The 20,202-nt window shown below is 39.4% G+C and overlaps 1 protein-coding gene and 1 long non-coding RNA gene across 6 annotated transcripts in view; one reads left to right on the forward strand and one right to left on the reverse strand.

The window, feature by feature from the left end:
- Positions 1–54: 54 nt before the first annotated feature.
- Positions 55–5,479, forward strand: LOC114151729 (uncharacterized). The gene is made up of 2 exons (XR_003596992.1): positions 55–3,880; positions 3,975–5,479. It is a non-coding gene; the product is annotated as an uncharacterized LOC114151729 (long non-coding RNA).
- qki2 (QKI, KH domain containing, RNA binding 2) overlaps positions 4,688–20,202 on the reverse strand; it is a 23,712-nt gene continuing 8,197 nt past the window's right edge. The window contains exons 4-9 of one of the 5 annotated variants that reach the window (XM_028029090.1): positions 15,882–16,025; positions 12,435–12,522; positions 11,941–12,222; positions 10,855–10,878; positions 10,113–10,187; positions 4,688–7,546 (exon numbers count right to left, since the gene is read on the reverse strand). In XM_028029090.1, coding sequence (XP_027884891.1) covers positions 7,524–7,546; positions 10,113–10,187; positions 10,855–10,878; positions 11,941–12,222; positions 12,435–12,522; positions 15,882–16,025 — 636 coding nt within the window. In that variant the 3' untranslated portion in view covers positions 4,688–7,523. Of the gene's footprint in view, positions 7,547–9,100; positions 10,879–11,940; positions 12,223–12,434; positions 12,523–15,881; positions 16,026–20,202 lie in introns of those variants that run through there. The other 4 variants (XM_028029089.1, XM_028029092.1, XM_028029091.1 and 1 more) reach the window with 4 other exon arrangements.

The following is a 20,202-nucleotide window of genomic DNA, read 5'->3' on the forward strand; positions in this document are numbered from 1 at the left end:
TTGCTATCGGAATATTACAAATAAATTTGTTTCACTCAGTTTGAGTAATCTTGATTAAAATTTTTTTTTTTTGTTTTGCCAAAAATGTTCTTCAGTGGATATGAAATCTTAATATAATTGTTGTTGTCATTGTTTGTGTTTAATTTTTTATACAAAATTATCAATGCTTGTCAAGTCATATTTATAGCGTGTTGCGAATGGCAATTTTTAATAAGAGGATCTATTGTCACAATGAAAAAACTAGAGTCCTAGACATAACTGTAAGTCATGATGATGCTAATTATTTTTGATATATCTAAATAATAATTATTAAATATTCCATAACTTTGATTTAGATGTCTATCATTAATGAGCTTCAATCTTATTTTTGAAAATGTGATGGAATTGGGTAAACATGAAATAGTGCTTTAATTTAAAAACAAGATAGAACCTGATAATATCACAACTAAATTCTTATCTTGACATAATGAGATGCTGTCCTATAATTTCAACATAGATTATTAAGACATGCTTTTTTCAAAAAGGACAACTATTATTAAGCAGGCTGGTACTTATTCATTTTAAATCCATCTGTATGGAAATGAAAACTTTAGGAACTTGACAGATCATCCAAAACTCTGTGTAGGCATTTTCCTTAGGGGATATAGGTTGGTATTCCTTCAGGTTCTTTCTCCTACCTGTTTCAGCTTTTAAACGCATCCTGAAAGCAGCTGTAGTTCCTGACATGCTACACAGGGAAGCAGCAAAGAGCCAGCAGTCTAGATGAGACGACAAGCATTGGGTCAGACTTGTTTGTCCTGGTCCTCCTCAGTCTCCTTTCTAATTAGGCCTGATTTGATTAAGTGATTTAGTTTATTGGGGTCCAGAACATGCAGAAATAAGATAAGATAGCGTAACGTGAGAAATTGGGGTAGAAATGGCTCAATTGATTTAAAGACAACTTCCATATGATTCATTGTAGGCTTTATGATCCAACCCTCATTCAGAACATCCTTCCTGCATGTGCATATGTGAAGACGCAGGTTCACCGCAGCTCTGCCCAGGCGGACATCTGCTGCCGGTCAAAGGGACAGAGACTGAAGGAATGCAGTGTGTTGAATTTCACAAATAACAGAGTGTCTTATTTGGATGCGGCCATTGTGTGTGTGTATTCAGAAGGGGCCAAACGAAGCGATGAAGTTTGCCATTGTCGCCCAGTGTGGGTGTTTTCAGACTCTCTGGCATGATGTGTGAGTTAGTGTTCTGTGTTACTGCCCAGTGTGCCCACTGTCTTTCCCACAATGCGCCATTCAGCTGTGGGCCTCTCTCTCTGCTCTCGGATGGAGCTAGAACACATTTTGTGCTTCTGGCTAATCATCATCACTGGGATACAAACCACATTTCTACTTGTTGGATGAAATAGCTGTGATGTCATCTTTGTTATCTTTTTCAGGAACTTTTCATCCTCTCCCTCCTTGCTTCCTACTTTTTCTCTCTCTCTCTCTCCAGCTATCCCTCTCTCTCTTTCATTCTGTCTCTTTGAGCTCCCAAACACAAAAGACAGAGAGGCCACGACAGGACCCCAGTGTAAGCTGGTTGACAAGGAGACAGTGTTGGGTCTTTAAACTGCCTCCGAGGGGTGTGTGGAGTTAGGGGGAGTTGGCCTTATTTACATGGGAAGAGGACAAGGGAGAGAAAGGGGAGAAAGACGGGTTTGAAATACAACTTTTGAGCAGCTTACAGGACTAAAATCACTCCTCCTCCGCTCAGTCATCAAATATTTACCAGGCAGAAGAAATCTGGAGCTTTTCATTAAGTGAATTCATACAGTGCTGTGAAAATATTGATGTCCCTTTACAGATTTCTTATTTTTCTGTCTTGTTTGGTCAAAACCTAAATATATCAGATCATCTATTAACTTTCTATACCATACAAAGATAGCCAGAGTCAAAATAAAACTCGGTTTTAAGTTGGGATTAATCACATTTTGTTGGCAGGTTCAGTGCAGTTTCGCTCGTCACATCCAAGCCAATTAACTGCTTCATTAATGACTGGAGAAATCACTTAAATTACTGACATAAACCTACTGCTAAGGAAATTAGTCCAGAAGCACAACAACGACTCATCCATGAGGTCATAGAAGAACCCAGGACAACATCTGAAGCACCGCAAGCCTCCTTTACCTCAGTTAAGGTCAGAGTTTATGATTAAAAAAGCAGAAGCAGACTGGGCATAAAATGGCACCCACAGGAGAGCTTAAAGGTTAAAACCACTGCTAACCATAAAAGAACACAGAGTTCTGGGCCACATTTGCCAAAAACATCCTCCCCAAAGCTCATGAAAATGTTGTGTGGACTTAAGAGACAGTTAAGTTGAAGCTGTTTCATTATTATCACAGTCAAACACGGTGGTGGTCTGAAATGACTGTGTTTTGTAATTGATGCAACCATTGAATTCGGCTCTTTATCAGAAAACCTTTTGGGAGAATGTCCAGACATCAGTTGGTGATCTTGACCTCAACAAAACACTAAGTGAAGATTTTGAAGTGGCCTAGTCCAAGGCTGGGCCTACATCCAATTGAGATGCTATGATATGACACTAAACAGACCTATCATCCAAGAAAACCTCAAATCAACTCTGCAAAAAAGGATGTGGCTAAATTCCTTAAAATGTAAAAGGCTTATTGCCAGTAATCCCACTTAATAAGTAGAACAACTAGCTTTTCCTTTTAGGGGCAATCTTTAATAAATAGGATAGTTAAGGATGACTTTGTTTTGCCATTTGTTCTTGTATTATTTATTTTTGTTTGATTGAATGGGTTTTGAGATATTTTAGCCTACTTCATGTGGTCAGCAACAAGTGTGCTGGTGAAGAGGCCAAGGTGTGGCTTTAGTGAAATTGAATTGAACTTTCTAAAGAAAATGTAAATGACAGGCAAATGATTTAAAAATCACAGAGATTTTTTTTTCCCACTTAGGGCTCAGTTGAATAACTTTTTCCCCTTAAATAAACAACATTAACAAAATACTTTTGGTATGTACTCAGGCCATTTTTGTCTGACATCAAAACTAGATTTGGTACATTTAAGTTTGACAAACAAAATAGCCAAACTGGAAGAAATCTGTGAAAGGCACATGTTGAACCAACCTGTCTTCCCCTTTCTCTCTCTTCTATTATTTGCTTCACGCAGACACTGACACACACATGCGCACAGTCACACTTCAATTGTGAGCTGTGGGAGCTGTGGGAACGCTGGGCCCCCGGTGCTGACCGTGCTGAGAGCTGACTGCAGAATACATTACCAGCTGCTTTTAAGAGGGTCTCATTCCAAGAGAACGGGGGGATGAAAAACAGCACAAAACTGGAGAGAAAACAGGAAAAGCAAAGACGAGAGCACACACACACACATACCCACCCCAACACTCATGCAGACCCCTCCCATTTTAATCCACACATACACCAACACACACAGTCACACTTTAATACCCCCACCCCTCTTCTCGTCTCTCGCTATCTCCACTCGTGCTTCTTCCTGTCCAGAGGATTGTCAGCAGTGGTCACATTAAGTCCTTTCACTGTCCGTGATCAGGGGGTTGGGGTTGTAGCCACAGAGCAGGATCAACTCCAAACATGAAGTTCAATATCAGACCTCCCCCCTTTTTCTCCCCTCTCCCACTCCCCAACTTTACAATGAAAGCAGGAAGGGCAGGGAGAGGACGAATGAGCCACCCACTGCTGCATTCACCACTGAGCACCCCCACGTGATTCTACTTTTTTTCTCCTTTTTTCTGCGTGTGAAACTTTTACATGAGACTTTAAAGGGAATTTTTGCTCTCAAACTCCAAAAGCATGAGGATTGAACTGTACAAAAAAAGGGATTTAAAGATGAGCTCAAGCAAATGTAAGTCACCAAGACATGTGTAGGGTGTTAAAGCTTAGTTTTTCCCGAGGCTTTAGGGACAGACTGTGATCCTGTCTAATATTTACTTTTGCAGATGTTCGAGGGCGAGCTTGCACAATCAATTTTCCTTCAATTCCCCGGTCAGCTCGGCCTTCAAACCTGCAGCTCCCCTCCCCTTCTTTTTTCTGTTAAACATGTGCATGCCTGTGAGAAACCATGGTGAGCCGGGTGTTTTCTTCTCTCTTATTACCCACTTGGATGTGTGTGTGTGTGTGTGATGTCCACTTGAATTGCACAGGAAGAAGAAAAAAAAAAACAGAAAAGGAGAAGTGGGAAAAAACACAGTTTGGCCTTTTCCCTGCATCTTGGCTAAAGAGTCCACTTGGTGTTTTTTTGTTTCAGTCCTCTGTGAATCTAAAGAGTATTTGGCGATTAGTATGCAGAAAGGAAGCTGTTTTGCATAATTAAGTGCTACAGAGAAGAAGCAACAAAGTTTGTTAGTTTTACATCTAAGAGTTTAATACTTGAACAAATAGTTATTCCTCAGGTAAAAGTTAAAAGATCATCATTCAGCATGTTTTTTTTTTTTTTTTTTACCATCTTAGACACACTTTTTATTCTTTAAAAAGGAGGCAGAGACAGATACCATTAAAGTGGTTAATAATCACAGAAGTGGTAACAGTTAGTAACCTAAACTTGGCACCAAAGAGTAGATTAATGTTGTACTACACTGTTAATTGTCACACTCGTTGTCGTATACAAAAAAAAGGCACAAAGGGCAAGCAATGCTGATCTCAAAGGCTCAAAAAAGTTAAAACAGAGAACTCCAGTTTATCAGGAAATAAGTATTACTGATGGCACATGAAGGATAGTTTGACCTTAAACTGATTCTTTTTCCATAATGAGGCATAATTTCTCTTATCTGAAAATGTCATTTAATGTTTTGTTTTTTTTTCTGGCGTACAAAATAGAATATAAAAATACAATATCAACTTGGTACAGAAGATATGACTGCATGGTTTTCTTTCATTTGAAGGCATCACTTGGTTTGAATGTGTGAAAGTTAAAACTGTGCGTTTGGACAAAAAGCAGATACACATGCAAAACAAGAAGAAAAAAAAACAAACACAAAAACAAAGAGAAATTTAACACTGTTCTTGTTTTAAAGATGCTTTTTAGTTGCTGCATCATTACTTTAACTCATACTTATGACTGCAAACAAAAGTATTGGCATCCCTACTGAAAAACACATGTAATATATATATATATATATATTTAAATCATTTTTATTGCAGCAGCATAATCTCTTAATGTAAATTGCAGAAAGCGCCACTCTTTATCTTCAGCATATTTAGTCAGTGGGAAAAAGTCTAACGTTAACATAAAAATGTTTTCCCCCATTTCTTTTGCAGATATAGTTTAGTTTCTAAATTGAAACTTTTAATCCATGACCCCATTTAATGTGCTAATAGAGTTCAAATCTGACATGACCCAGACTTATTTCTCTTCAGAATGGGAGAGAAAAGAGAACATGCCGTTCAAATGAATCAGATGAGCCATTTTGAGGTTTACCAAGTCTCCATTAAAAAAAAAAGAAAAGATTAAAGTTGTATGAGACTTTAAATGGAGCTGTGATCAGGTAAGGCTCAACACAAACCTTAAGTAACAAACTGGGTGCAAGGCATTGCAAAATCTTTAAAATAAAGATTTGATAGACTCCCAGAAAACTGAAAGTGGGTCATTGCTTGGTCTTTCACAAGTATATGATCCAAAGCCTATAGTCAGATCAACACACTGGACCATGGAAGCAAATAAAAAGTTTTAAGAATGCAGTAAGAACGGATTACGTTTTCTCCCTCTGAAAAAATTTACTTAAATTAAATGATGAAATAATCAAACATTTTCACTGTTATTATGAAACTGCAATATTGATAAATATATCCAAAAGGCTTGGATGTATCTTTGCAAAGGGTGCAAACAAATTTGTACGCTTCTGTATTTTGGCACAAAAAAGGAAACAAAAATGCAGATTCATATTCCCTACATTCGTAACTCACCAAAAAGAACCCCAAATGATTTAATTTGGGGTTGGGCACAGAGGTGGTATGGGGGGCCAAAAGTGGCAAAATCAAATAGAGATAGAGAACTGTGATAATTTCAATAAAATTGGAAATGGTTATATTTAGTACGTATATGAATGATTATAATTATGTAAATCTGTCAAACTAACTCAAAACTCCTACTTAAAAAAAAATATATATATATATAAAATATGCATTCATACTGATATAATCAGATGTAATTATTTTCATTATTCATTAAAGTATTTTATAATAATTGTACTACATTTCATCATCACTAAATAATTGTGGCTCAACAAGTAGCCACTAACATCAGCAGATTGGCTAAACCGTAGCATAACTCCAAATCAGTTGCCTTGTTTTTAGCTGTACTAGATTTTTATGGGTGAGGATGCCAGAGTAAGATTAATCATGTATTTTGTCATTTGTGAATTTAAGATATAACAAATTAAAATTTCATTACATTTTTCCCAATTTTTATTTTAATTCTACACTTTTTAAAGTTCCAATATTTGATTACAGTTTATTTATTGGATTTCAAATTTTATTGAAATAATCACATGTACGACTGGTTTTATATAATTTTATCTATAATTATTTATTTATTTTGCATTGTGACATTTTTGGCCCTCTGTACTGCATCAAGATGTTTCAATTCAAATAAAAGAACAGATTTACTGCATGTGTAACATTGTTCCTTCACTCTCAATAAATAAAGGCACTGTTGTTCGAGGTCGTACAATACTGTAGTGTGAAAAAAGGCGAAGGCATCATTGTGAAAGGGACTCGGACAGAACTTTCCTTTTCTGTTTGTGGGTGTGGGTTTGTGTCTGTACCGCAGGATCTGGCATTTAGGAGATCATTTTTCCTTGCAGGGCACCTGTCACTTTATGGTGGAAAGGGTTCTGTGCTGGCATTTTCTTTTCCTGAATGATGGCTTTTTCGGAGTCAAGACAGATTTTTGTTTTGTTAACTTATGCATATTTTAACGCCGTTTGTAAATGTTACATTGCAGTTAAAACTCACTGAAAAGAAGCACTCACTAAGGGGAGAAGTGCAATAAAATCTTACTTAACACATGTCCCAAAGTTTAGTGTTTAGGATTTTTTGTGCTGATAAGTAACACCAGTATCAGTATAGTTACCATGTTATTAATAGTCATTATTGCATGGCATGGCAGCACAGCGGGATAGGAATCAGTTTAGAAAGCCCTTCTCCAGTTTGGGGCCCACCCCCTTGTAAAGTCAAACAGCTGTCACAGATTGTAATTTTGATATTCAGAGAAGATTCTTAGACTGGCTTTGGGATTTTAGAAGGAAGGCACGTTTGGTAAAGTGATGGGAAGGGGCTGTGGGGTGGGGTCCTGAGGTTTATTCCCGGGATCGCTGTCATCTGGTTGGCTGGTTTAGATAGAGGCAGCAGCAGCAGCCGGCTTGTTCCCAATGTTCTGGTCTCTTGTTGGCTGAGCCGCGGGCCAATGAGCACGCCAGCGAGCAGAGATGGGTGGGTCATCAGTGGGCGGAAAGGTCAGAAGGTCAAGGGGCAGGGCGGAGGGGGTGGGGTCATGGGTTAGTTGCCGTGGCAGCTAGAGTTAGACGGACAGAGACGGACAGACGAGGAAAGGAAACAAAAAGGGCACATAAAAGGGGGGGACATAAAAAGAAAAAAAAGATAGAAGAGAGATTAGTGTCAGCTAGTGGCGTCGGGATGACAACAAGGCAGATCTAGTGTGGTCCGCGCAGCGTGAGGGTCGTTACAAAACGCCTTCATGAGCACCGCAGAACCATTCACAAAGACTCGCATCAACCCTGGTGTGTTGACACAAGGAATGGCTGGTTAGAGATGCTCCCATGTGCTCATGGAGGCATCTGCAGGGTTTTCCCTCCTGCTGCCAGACTGCTGCTATAGTGACACTACTCATGCTAGCTGGGCTACGTCTAGCACAGACAGACAGTGAAACCATGGACAAGAGAGGGAGGCAGCATGGTTTCATGTGGGTGAGAGAGTGACCTTTATGTCCAAAGAAAAGTTCTCCAGGCCTTTCATTCACTGACAAGTAGAGCTATTGTTTAGAGCAGCAGGAGTAAGATCTGGATGATTAAGAGTTGTGATTAACTGATTATTGGTTTATAGGTCCATCTCAGTAAATTAGAATATCAATGAAATGGTAGTTTATTTCAGTAATTTAGTTCAAAATAGGTTTAATACACACAGCGAGAGATATTTCAAGCATTTGGTTAATTTTGATGATGATTATGGCTTACAGTTAATGAAAACCCAAAGGTTCATTTTCTCAGAATATTATATTGTCTAAAACGTCATGGAGAAAGCTGCTGACTTGACAGTTGTCCAGCAGGCAGTCACTGAAATCACAAAAACTCTTTGAGTGTTGTTTCCAAGTGGAAAGTTTAGTGGAAGGAAAAAGTATGGGGGGGAGAAAAATGCAGAAGCAATAGTGACAGTCTTTAGAAGATTGTGAACTGCAGTTAGAGTCTATGCTTCGAGACCCGGCATTGCATTCCTAATGTTAAAACCACACTTGCACCAAATAAAAAGCTTTAGATGAAAGTCAGTTTTGTATTTCATTTGGAAATTAATTTCCCGAAGTCTGGAGGAAGAGTAGAAAGGCAAAGAATCCAAGCTGCATGAAGTCCAGTGCGACGTTCCCACAGTCAGTGGGAAAATGTGATCAGTGGTTCATGCAAAAGGAGCCCCATATTGAGACACTGTATACTGCAGGCTTTTCAGCAGACTAACATTTATGTATTAAAACTCATCTTTTAATTGGTTTTATGCTATGTTTCCTTCTTTTCAGAGGGAGTGCATCTTTGGTTTTTATTCGCTGTAAGCCATAATCATTCCAACACCTGAAATATATCACTCTGTATGTAATGAATCTCTAAAAAATGTAGGCGTTTCAGTTTTTGAATTGAATTACTGAAATAAATCAAATTATCAGGGACACTCTACTGTACTGAGATGCACTGAGCTGTATTGACTATGAAGTATTAGAGCAGCACCTAGTGCAGTAAAGACAGTGATGAGAGATTAACAGATGACTTCAGAAGGACTTGAGGAACAATTTAACAATAAACAGGCTAAACTACAAGAATTTCCAGGCTTTGGTTTGATTTGGAGATTTGTTTCAATACCCATCTTTATTGCCTTTTAGTGTTTTTTTGTCCATTGTATACAATAGGAGCACCACTGCTCGCACACACACACACACACACATATATATATATATATATATATATATATATATATATATATATATAAATATATATATATCGTAGCTAATAGCTAATCCATTTCTCCATTTCTATTGCATATAACAATCTGGAGGCCTGCGAAATCAAGAAGGTCACCTCATCTTAAATACACAGAAAAACACTGCCTTCATTGCCACCTTCGCGGTGACTAAAACAGTAGTAGCTACACACTTTGAATACAGTTTACATGGAGACACTTCATCTATAAAAAGCATATCATAAAACAAAAAAAAAATTTACAAACTAAAAAAAACTACAGGTATATTTCCAGGCGATCTTGTTCCGTAAGCTTCATATAAGCACTTAAATCCTTAAAATCCCTATATACAAATTTATTTTGCAGCTAAATACATGGTAACAGCACCACTCTGGCTAGGAAATAAATGAAAGATGTAAACAGTCCCAATGATAAAGTCCAGTGGGCGACTGATAAGACCACAAGCAACAGTATTTAATACAAAAGAGCTCGTAACACAGACTTCAGTAGTTATCACACGCTGTGTTTTCTCATATTTTACTTTAACCGTCATGTAAGAATTGGGAATTACACAGGATTTAATTCATTATATATATATATATATAAAAACAACACAAATTTGTGGAAATCTAGTGGAATGAAGTTGAGTATAAATAAAAGAGTCACATGAGCGGGCCCCGGCCCTGCGAGCTGTCCGGTTTGGGCAAACAGGCGAGCAGCTGTCACCTCCACAATCCCATCACATATTTCACTTTCACACTTTACGCCTGCTGCGATTTCATCTTTTTCTTTTAAGGCATGCCATACTAAAGACTCGTGTAAACTGGAATTGGTCCATTGGTCTGCATGCACACACACTAACACACACATATACACATAGAGTGGCTGGTGTGCTAACTAACCTCTGTCTGTGGTCACTACCCTTTGGTAAGGATGGATTCTCTTGTCGTGGCGTCGTACCTTAGTGGTCATGGCACCTGCTAACAGTCATTGATATTTCCCCCAAGAACAAAACACAGAAGGGTTACTCATCAGAAAGACAACAGACAGTCCCACCCAAGGCACAAACGTCAGTGACAGCAGGAATTTACAAGTTCTCGAGTCTGAGGGTGAAAAAGGGTGAAAAAAAAATATTGCCTCTAACAGAGAATCTTTTGTTGTTTTTGTGGTCTTCTGCTCCCTAAAGAAATATTAATCCAAACTGCTAGTTTTCAACTAACCTTGGCTAGTAGATTCAAAATCAGCTTTAAGTAAAAGTCACATTTATAGCTCTGTGATCAAAACAAGCTTTTACCATATGTTAAATCGCAAACAGTAGCTCTAAAACATCTACAGGTTCACTAAAATGTGTTAAAAATTACAAGCAGAAGCTGAATTATTATAAAAAGGTAAGTAGTTGTCACACCACAATGCTAGATTGCTAATACAAACATAGGGAAATTAACAGGAATCTCTCATCCTAAAGTAGAAACAAACTGACTGTCTGCTCTGCGGGATAACTATATGTGTTTGTGTGGGGTGAATGGTGGTGAAGGGTGTGTGTGTGAGGGGGGAGCGGGTGAGGGTGGGGGTCTCTGCAAGCCAGTCCAGGTGTGTGCTAGGAAGGGATTGCTATCGCTTAGCCTTTGGTTGGGAATGCCATACCTGCAAAAACACAGGGAGAAGGGACTGTTAGCCCAGCAATGAGCCTCAGCAGGTTTCTATGTGGAACGTGGATGTATTACAAGAACTGGATATGGCAGCCAATTGGTGCCAGAGGCAAAAATGTTCAGTTCCTGGTTCTGATACGAAAATAAGACCAAGAAGAAAGAAATAGGAGAAAGATAAAGTCATTTGTTTGGTGCTGTTGAGTGGCCAACACAAAGATTTTGGCATCCATGGTAAAGATGTCAGAGTTTTAAATAAATTTTTGATTTTTTTTAATATCCAATTGCTGATATGAGAACTTTGTTCCCCACACATTTAAAATAAATATATTTTATGTTGGCTTTAGGCCAACTGACCTGCGGTACACACCAACATATTGGGGAGGGTGTGTGTGGCACTGCTCTATGCTTCATACAACCAGAGATAATTTTGGTTTATCTCTGGTGTATTGGATAAAACATTGGATATACCTTCATATAAATGGGCATCTATTGTATCATTAATTTGGGAAAAAATTATGAGCACAATAAAAGCTATGTTTTATCCCAATAACGTTAAACTCTTATTACTACTTATCCTAAAAACCATAAGTATGGTTGGAACTGTTTCTGTTTTTAACTTTTTAACTGTTAGTTCAGTGACAGCACGAATATTATCAGTATGACTCCAGGCAGTTATTGTGTAGCTGTAGCTTTAGTGGTGCACCTGCACTTCTTATTAATGTAACTGGTGTGCTAAAGTAGCATGTGTGAATATATTTTTAAAAGCAGTATTTGTGTTTGTATGGGTATAAACTGTGCAGTTTATTCAGGTCATGGCTTACTGAATGTTTCTTAGTTATGTAATACATGAGAAGCAAAAGGAAAGAAAAACAACTGAAAGATTTTATTATATTTCTATTGAGTGGAGAATTTAGTAAGAAGCTCAAAGCAACACTGCTTCATCCTTTCTATATTCTGACTAACTCTACATAGGAGCTCTGATTATCTATTAATACAAACTTCCATTGGAGTCCAGTGTCCAGTTCTCGTAATACATCCATTGACTATGTATGAGAGTGATAGACTGTTGATTGATATGTACCTAATACTCCAGTTGAGTCAATCGGGTATTCCAATATGGAGGGCGTGAGTGTGTAGGGATACTCGTAAGGCGTGTAGATGATTCCAGATTCAGGTCCTTGCTGCACCAGTGCTGGATGCGGATTGGCTCCCGGCACAAGGGCAGAGCTTTGGATCTGACGGATCAGAGGCATGATGGTGGGCGTGGTCACCGGGGCAGGATTTCGCAGGGTGGGAGGCAGGACGGGTGTCGGGCCTGTGATGATTCGAGGTGCCTGAGGGGTCGTTAGCGGGAAGGCAGTGGCTGCGCGGCGAAGCAAGTGTACAACAATGCGAGTGTCCACACACCCACATGAACGTACATACAATAGACAGGGAAGAAGAAGAGAGCACAAACAGTCTATTTAACAAGAGGAACAGAGGCATTGTTCATATTACAGTGAAGTCCTGTACTGAGACCCTTCCTTTGTCACCCACTCACCCTCCTCCACATGTTAACTATGAGGTCATGCTTACGTGTCTTGACATTGGCGTCTCTGTAGGTCCCATTGAGAATGGCCAGCTCCATCAGCTGCATTTTCTTCAGGTTGTCCTCCCCCTCAGCCTGTAGAAGCACAGGCAAACAGAAAAGCACAATCAGATCACAGCGATAACTGACGCTCAAAGGCAAATGAAGAAAATGGTGTTAGAAAATGTCTGGAAGTTATACAGGATGCTCGATTTGGACTGGTATTTTGAGTATATCAAAGTTTCAAAAGTTTTGAGTTCACAGTTCAAAGTGCAAAAAGTAGAGCATTAAAAAGTAGACCATGCATCCTCTCCCCTAATACTTCTAAACCCCTTCTAATGGAAACTAAATTATTCAAACATGTTGAATTCATATATTATACAGATCTATAGCACAAATATTGCCATATATTATTTGGTTACTTTGGTTAATTTGGACAATTATGGGTTACTTGGGATAAAAGTCCAAGATTTGTATATAAAAACAACAAAAAATAATTTTCAAGACACCATCATGGAGAAGACCATTGACTTCACAGGTATCCAGCAGACAGTCCTATGAACCCTCTATAAGGAAGACAGGACACAAATGCCATTGTTGAAGAAGCTGCTTGTTCATGAAGTTCTATATCCAAGCATGTTAAAAGAAAGTTGAGAGGAAGGAAAAAGTGAGCTTAAAATAAGGGGACAAAGGTTACAAGGATTATCACAGGTTTGAGAGTATTATGAAGCCAAGCTCATTTAAGATTTTGAGAAATATTCACAAGGCATGGACAGCAGTGTTTAGAGACACCACAGATAATATCCAGGACATGGACCACTGCTGGCGGATTCCTTACGTTAAGCCACCCTTCAAACCAAAACAACGTTGAACGCATCATACATGGACTCGAGAAAACAGAAACTGAACTGCTGCCCAGTACCCAAAACTCTCCTTTAAGATAAAATTAAATGTATGATTTCATTTGAAAATCACGGTGCTGGAAGAAGAGTGAAGAGGACAATGAGGAAAAAGTGAGGTCCAGTAATAAGTTTCCAGTATTGCTCACAGTTTCTATCCCTGTTAGAACCACAGTCCCCAGTTTCTGATGCCTACTTACAAGCAGGATAATCCCCCATGCCGCAAGGCTCAAATCATCTCAAGCTATTTTTTTGAACATCACAACGAGATTAGTCTAGCCCAAAGTACCCCAAAGTCACTGGATTTACAATTTAACTTTAAAATTTAAACCAATTTAAAATATTGTTTGAGTATAATAACATCTACAATACTGCATTAAACCTGATAAAGATACAAATACAAAAATCAAATAAATCAGTCAAAACTTTCCACTGCTTCTTACAGTGGAGAAAAGAATTTGGCTGAATGAGCAAATGAAAACCCAAATCAATTGCACTTTGCCCTTTGTAGCCAGTATCTCCAACTAGATGGGTAAAGAACAAAAAATCCTCCCCCAAGGATGATTACCACAGGATACTATCATATTATCTGCAAAACTAAACTATATTGTCAACAAACCATTTTTATCTATATTAAAATCGCCAAGTCATCTTATAAAGTACACTGCAGTTTGTTCTTGTAGATTGCAGTTGAGTTAAGGTAGAAGCTAAAATGCTTGTTCACCACAGTACACAACTAACTATAGTGCTGCTTGATTCAGTCAGATCCATCTACAGTAGAAACCCAGAAATCCTAATGCCCAAAAACACTCTCTTGATGATTCTGAAGATCCCACTGTGTTCCCAGATGAGACAACATAGCTTCCCATCATTAAGTTATAGATTTGCCTCCTTATGGGACATGCAACACCCAGTCACCCAGGAGCCATCCTGATCTTGATGCCTGAACCCCTCAGCTGATTCCTTTCAGTGTTTCTGGCTCTACTCTATGAAGAGGAAGCTCTATACAGGAAGTTAATTTTACAGGCTTGTGTTGGAACTTTGTCTTTTCAGTTATGACCTATATCTCATAAACATAGACAAAGCATGGGTACCCTTCAGAGAGTATCTATTTTTGGCTGCGCTCTTTCTTCAGCACAACAGACCAATGCAGTGCCAATATTACCACAGACGGAGCCCCAATACATCTATCCATTTCCCCCTCCATCCTGACATCCCATGTAAAAAAGACACAAGGACACTTGAATTATTTCACTTGAGGCAGAAATAGATCCTCAACTTGTAGGGAGCAGTCCACCCCTTTCTGGTTGAGAGTCACGGCCTCAGACTTAGAGGAACAGACTTCCATGTTAATAGACAGAACTCTCTGAGGAACATTTCTGACACCTAAGGCAGTTGACACCTAAGACACCTTATTAAGGCAGTTCAAAAGCAATGAAGGATTCTAGCAAAGTGTATCGAACAAAGTAGTTGTTTCTTGTAGGTTACTTTATAAGGCTTTGAGTAAAAACTCTGATTCTGTGAAAGTGAGCTTTTTGTTGAAGGTCATCACACCACGAAGTTCTCCTACCCGCACTAATGCCAGTCACAAAACAAATCTCAGATCATTTGAAGCGGACTTGCCCGGAGCTTGAATCCAACCATCTCACCACACAGGACATATTCAGTGTCAAACACGCTTGCTTCTTAGCTCTAGTTACAGCCCAGTGAAAAGCTTGGCTGATTTACATTCAGATGAAAGGTCAGCTGGGTTAAACTAACACATATCATTGACTTTGCTCGCTGCTCATACAGACGCACGCATGCACAAACACGGATTAACAGGTGCTCAGCTCCTGATGGCCTATAGACTGTGAGGGTTGCCTATCCTGCGAGGGAACTGGAAGTGACAGCTAATTGTTGCAACAGAAGCCCACCCCACTGCTCCTTTCAGCCTCTCTCTATTGTCGTGAATAATGAAGAGACGAAAAAGGAAGGAGTCTTGTGATTACGAAATATCTGCTTTTCTTCGTGTGAGTCAAACTGCGAATAATGAAGAGTGTGTGTTCGTATCCTCTGATGTGCTTCATTTTAGTCCTCACATCAGTGAATGTGCATGTGTGTCTGTAGGGAAGCAATAGGTGGGCTGGAGAATGTCAGAAATGTTGAGGAGTGCCATCAAAATGTTCTCTTGTGAGGACCAGAAAAACCCAAGAAAGAAAACCCAGGGAGCAGAAGGAATACTGTAGCCGGTAGTTGGGAACGAAGTAAGTTGTGAACGAGTGAAAGGAGTGATGGAGTGGGGAGAAGGAGTGAACAGACTCTCCATTCATTCCCTCAGCCTTTCAAACAACCCGGGGCTGCCATGGCAACCCCTTTATGCGTGTTCCCTAATTACCCTAACCCCTTACACATACCCTCATACACACAAGGACACACACACACTCTTCTTAGACTGACAATCCCCTTCCCCCTTCCATGCATACCAACACAGTGAGCTCTCATCCAGTCACAAAGTGTTTTTCTGCAACGTTGCGAGTAAAACTTTGTGCTCCATGATTTTGCTCCGGTACTCACAGCGGGCACGAGAAGTTTCTTGACCTCGTTGATGGCTCGCTGGAGCTTGATCTTGGCGCGGTTGTGCGTGTCCTCCACAGTGATCAGGACGTGAAGGTCCTCGCTAAGGTGCTCCCAGTTGGGCTTCCCTCGGTTCATCTCCTCCTGAAAAGCACACAAATGTTTTAAAAACCTTTGATTTGAATGCGCCACAGCCAATCTCAGAACAGGACTGGTCTTCTCCTCTTCTTCTCACTTGGCTTGGTTTTGGATCGTGCACAAACAAACACACAAAACACTCAAGGTTGTCTAACGCGGCATTGGGGGGGACACTTGTCTCATGAAATGACCATGTTGTTCCTGAGTGGTTACACAAGATTGATGTTGCATTTTAGTGGACATTCAGTACTCTGATTCTTTGTGTAATACTTCCCGAAACCTCCCATCTATGTAGTCGGCTGTGTACTCTAACAAGGTTCTAATGACCATTAGAAGTGTCTCAAGCTCTCAGCTTCCCCATGTAAATTAACAGTAGGCATGGGCTATTTTTCTGTGTATTTAAGACAAGTCTTAATGGTGTTTTAAAAAAAAGCCCAGTTAGGCTGTATTCACACCAACCCGGTTTACTCCACTTTAATCAAACTGCAGATCATTTGCAGAGAAAGTCTAGTTCAGTTGGGTGCACAATCAAACTCCAATGTGGACAAAAAAGCAAACTCTGGTCCACCTACAAAACCTAAATCTTGGTTCTGTTGAAGTGAACTCTGGTGTGGTTTGAATGACTACGTGAATTCAAGCGGACGAGAGACCGTTCCAAAAGCAGAGAGCAAACTAATGTGTAGTACATTTTGGGTAAATACAACAAAGCGAACGTGCAAGTCTCAGGAGAAATGGCCCATGGTCTTTTGTCAAAAGGTAAATCCTGCAAATACTAAAATCTCATGCCATTCCACTTTGGTTTACATTTTGTAAAGAAGGAAGATGCGCTCAGTGTCTTCTTCAGAGGTTTTTGTGCTGTTTCCTTCAGTGGTTCTTGGTCCAGGCCTCCACAAGCAAGGGCAGGGGACATGTTTCTCAAAGGGTTTGGTTTGTTTGGCACAATGGACTGTGAAAGTGAACTGTATAAGCTGAAAATGTAACAAATGTTGCAATTTTAGTCCCCAGTCAAACCAAGTCTACTTGAGTTTCACAAGGTCCTCGCTTATCTGAGCAACTCTAGGAAAATTTAGCAATCCCAGAATGCTAGCTGATTGGAAGGATAGAGATACAGATATTTTTTATATTCTATTTTCATCCTCCCAACTTCTTATCCAGGTCTATTCAAATCAAATCCCATACCTTCCAGACTTTTAAAGAGAGCTAGAGTCCATTATCTGCGCTTATTTCCAGTGAAAAACAACTAATAATTTGGCACATATTCACACAAATGAACAATAACTTTTTCATGTGTCCAAGTGAGCAAGAAAAGATTAAACCACTTTAAAGTAAGCAAACACTTAGCATATCAGTTTAGATATGTTTCAGCTTTGTGGGACTTGTACCCAAAGTTTGGAAAGGATCCAGATGGTAACAGCAGAAATAGGTCAACTATCTCTGGTTGTTCGCAGATCCTGGTTAGTTGATGCTCTTTGGGAAATAAAGTATATTTACATTCACAGCAGGGAGTTGAGGATTGCATCACAAATGGTGACTGAAGACATGTGGAGACACATTCCAGCACCAGGTGTGAACCTATGTACTCATAGCTGTGCACTTGTGATTGGGTGACGAGAGATGATCAAAACCATCACCCTTAACCTCTGAAAATCACTCCACCTACTATGAGTTTTTTTTATCAACTGGAAGATAGTGAAGAATGTAAGTGGGTCATAGCAGTCAGTTGTAGTCAAAGCAACAGCTGAAAATTGTGAATCTTGTATCTTTGCGTGGCCTTCTTGCAAACGATTTCCTCTGAGGCTGTTTTGTCAAATGAGATGTATCATTCTGAGGAACACTGAAAGTCAACATCTTTTTCTTCTCTTCCCCAGTTCCCTCCCACTGTGTCTCTGTTTTCCTTCCTCTCTCTCTCTGCATGTTTCTCTGTGTGTCTCCCTCTGAGGGGCGTGCAGGGTAGGGAATGTTCTGGAGAGAAGAAGAGAGAGAGTGAGCGAGAGAGACAGGAGAGGGGGTGGAGGTGGTGGAGGAATGCTGGACTTGCTCCACCTGCCGTTTGGAAGAGCTGGAGCCGACTCCGTCCAACTGCAGACACCAGGGGAGAGAAAGGGAGGACAGATGGACTGAACACCAGGACAGGAAAGCAAAACTCAGCCCAGAAAGATAAACAAAGGGTCTCGCAAAAGTATTCACACCTTCTGAAGTCTTTTACATTTTGATATGCTACAACCCCAAACACTGATGCATTTTATTGTGATCTTAAGTGTTAGGCAACTCACTGTATTGCATAATTTCAAGGTGAGAATAAATGTTTTCCAAATAGAAATCTGAAAATGATGATGTGCTGGGATGATGCATTCATCCCATCTGAGGCAATACTTGCAGAGACACTTATGTTGCATTTACAACTTCTGGGGTTTGTCTCTTCCAGCTTTACACATGTAGAAGCTGAGATTTCCCCCATCCTTTTTTGCGATCAGGTTGAATGGAGAGCATCTATAAAAATACATTTTCAAGTTCTGTCACAGATTCCCAATTGGTTCTAGATGTAAACTTAGACTCGGTCGTCCTACCACGTGGAAATAACTTGATTTGACCCCTCAAAGGCTTAAAACTTGACCAAAACTTGACACTTAGAGGCTAAAGACTTGACTTCAGCTGATCATGACAGACTAGGCACTTTACCTGACCCTCAAAGAATTGAGAGCTGCCTTGGACTTGAACTGAAAAACTTGAGACTTAACTTGGACTTGCCACTCAAAAACTTTAAACTTGACCTGGTCTTGATGTGAAAGACCTGAAATTTGGTGGAGTTGTCCCTTGATAACTTGTGAAGTTACTTCAACATACGGCAAAACACTTGAGATCTGATTACGGTAACTTGAAACTTGACATGGTCTTTTCTATTAAAGACTAAAGGCTTGAAGTAAAGTTGCCCTTTTGAGAATTGAAACACGACTTTAACTTGTCAAAAGAAGATGTGAAACTTCACTTGGTCATGCCCCTTGTAGAGAAAAAACACAATCTTGCCCCTCACAATTTGAATCTTGACATTGATTTGCTTCTCACAAGGATTGAGAGCTGGCTTTGATTTGCCCCTTAAACTTGAGACTTCACTTGGACTTTTAACATATGGACTTGAGACTTGACCTGAGTTAAAAAACATGAGATATAAACAGTTGGTCAACAACGACTTGGCACCAGGTTTTGGCTTTCTCTTTATCGGCTTGACTTGGGGTGAAAGGTAAGTGACTTAACTTGGACGTCTCCCTTAAAGACTTAAATCTGACTTGCACTTTACCTTCGAACACTTGACTTATAAAAATGAACTCGCGAATATTGCTATTCAACACTGATAGCTGTACAGAGAAGGCTGGTAGCATGGTCAATCCCTAGCTTCATTGGTCCACTCTCGATTAGAAACAAAGTGTAAAAAACTTTTACACCGTGGTTCTATTAAAAATTTCTTCTCTTTCAACATTTGAGTAGAATATTTGCCAAAAGAATCCCTAAACATTATTGAGGCAAAGAAATATGACCTGTACAGTGGATCCCCAAGTATTCACGCTTCAGTTTTTGAGCATTTATCTGTGGAACATGACTACAAATTCCTTGTGGAAAATTTGCCTATTAGTGAAAGCTTTGTCATAGAGCAAAATATTCAAAAGAAAATGCATCTATAGAAGTAAAAATACCAAGGCACATTGCTATTTCACACAAGCAGCCAATCCAGGAAATTTATTTCTCTTGATTAGCTGCCCAACCAAGAGCAGAATATGGAAGACTGTAGATATTAGTCTGTAGCATAAAGTTGTTATGCAAACAATTTTTCCACCTGCTGATGATTCATTGGTTCAGCATTGAATATGAAGATTATTTTCTTAAAACTCAAGTAAGCAACATGCAGAATATAGTACCAATTGCCTAAATGTGACATACATAAAGAAAATATAGGTACAGGTTTGCTTACATTACCGTTTTAGATCCAACTAATAATTTTAACTAAAAATTATCTCCATTTATGCATAAATGCACATGTCTATAACCTTTAAATGTGACATACACAGAGAAAATATAGGTACAGGTTTGCTAACATAACCGTTTTAGATTCATATAATAATTTTCAAAATTACCTTCATTTATGCATAAATGCACGTCTATAACCTTTATCTTATTTTAGTAAAAATAT

Source organism: Xiphophorus couchianus, chromosome 10 (assembly GCF_001444195.1).
Source record: "Xiphophorus couchianus chromosome 10, X_couchianus-1.0, whole genome shotgun sequence".
Lineage (NCBI taxonomy): Eukaryota > Metazoa > Chordata > Actinopteri > Cyprinodontiformes > Poeciliidae > Xiphophorus > Xiphophorus couchianus.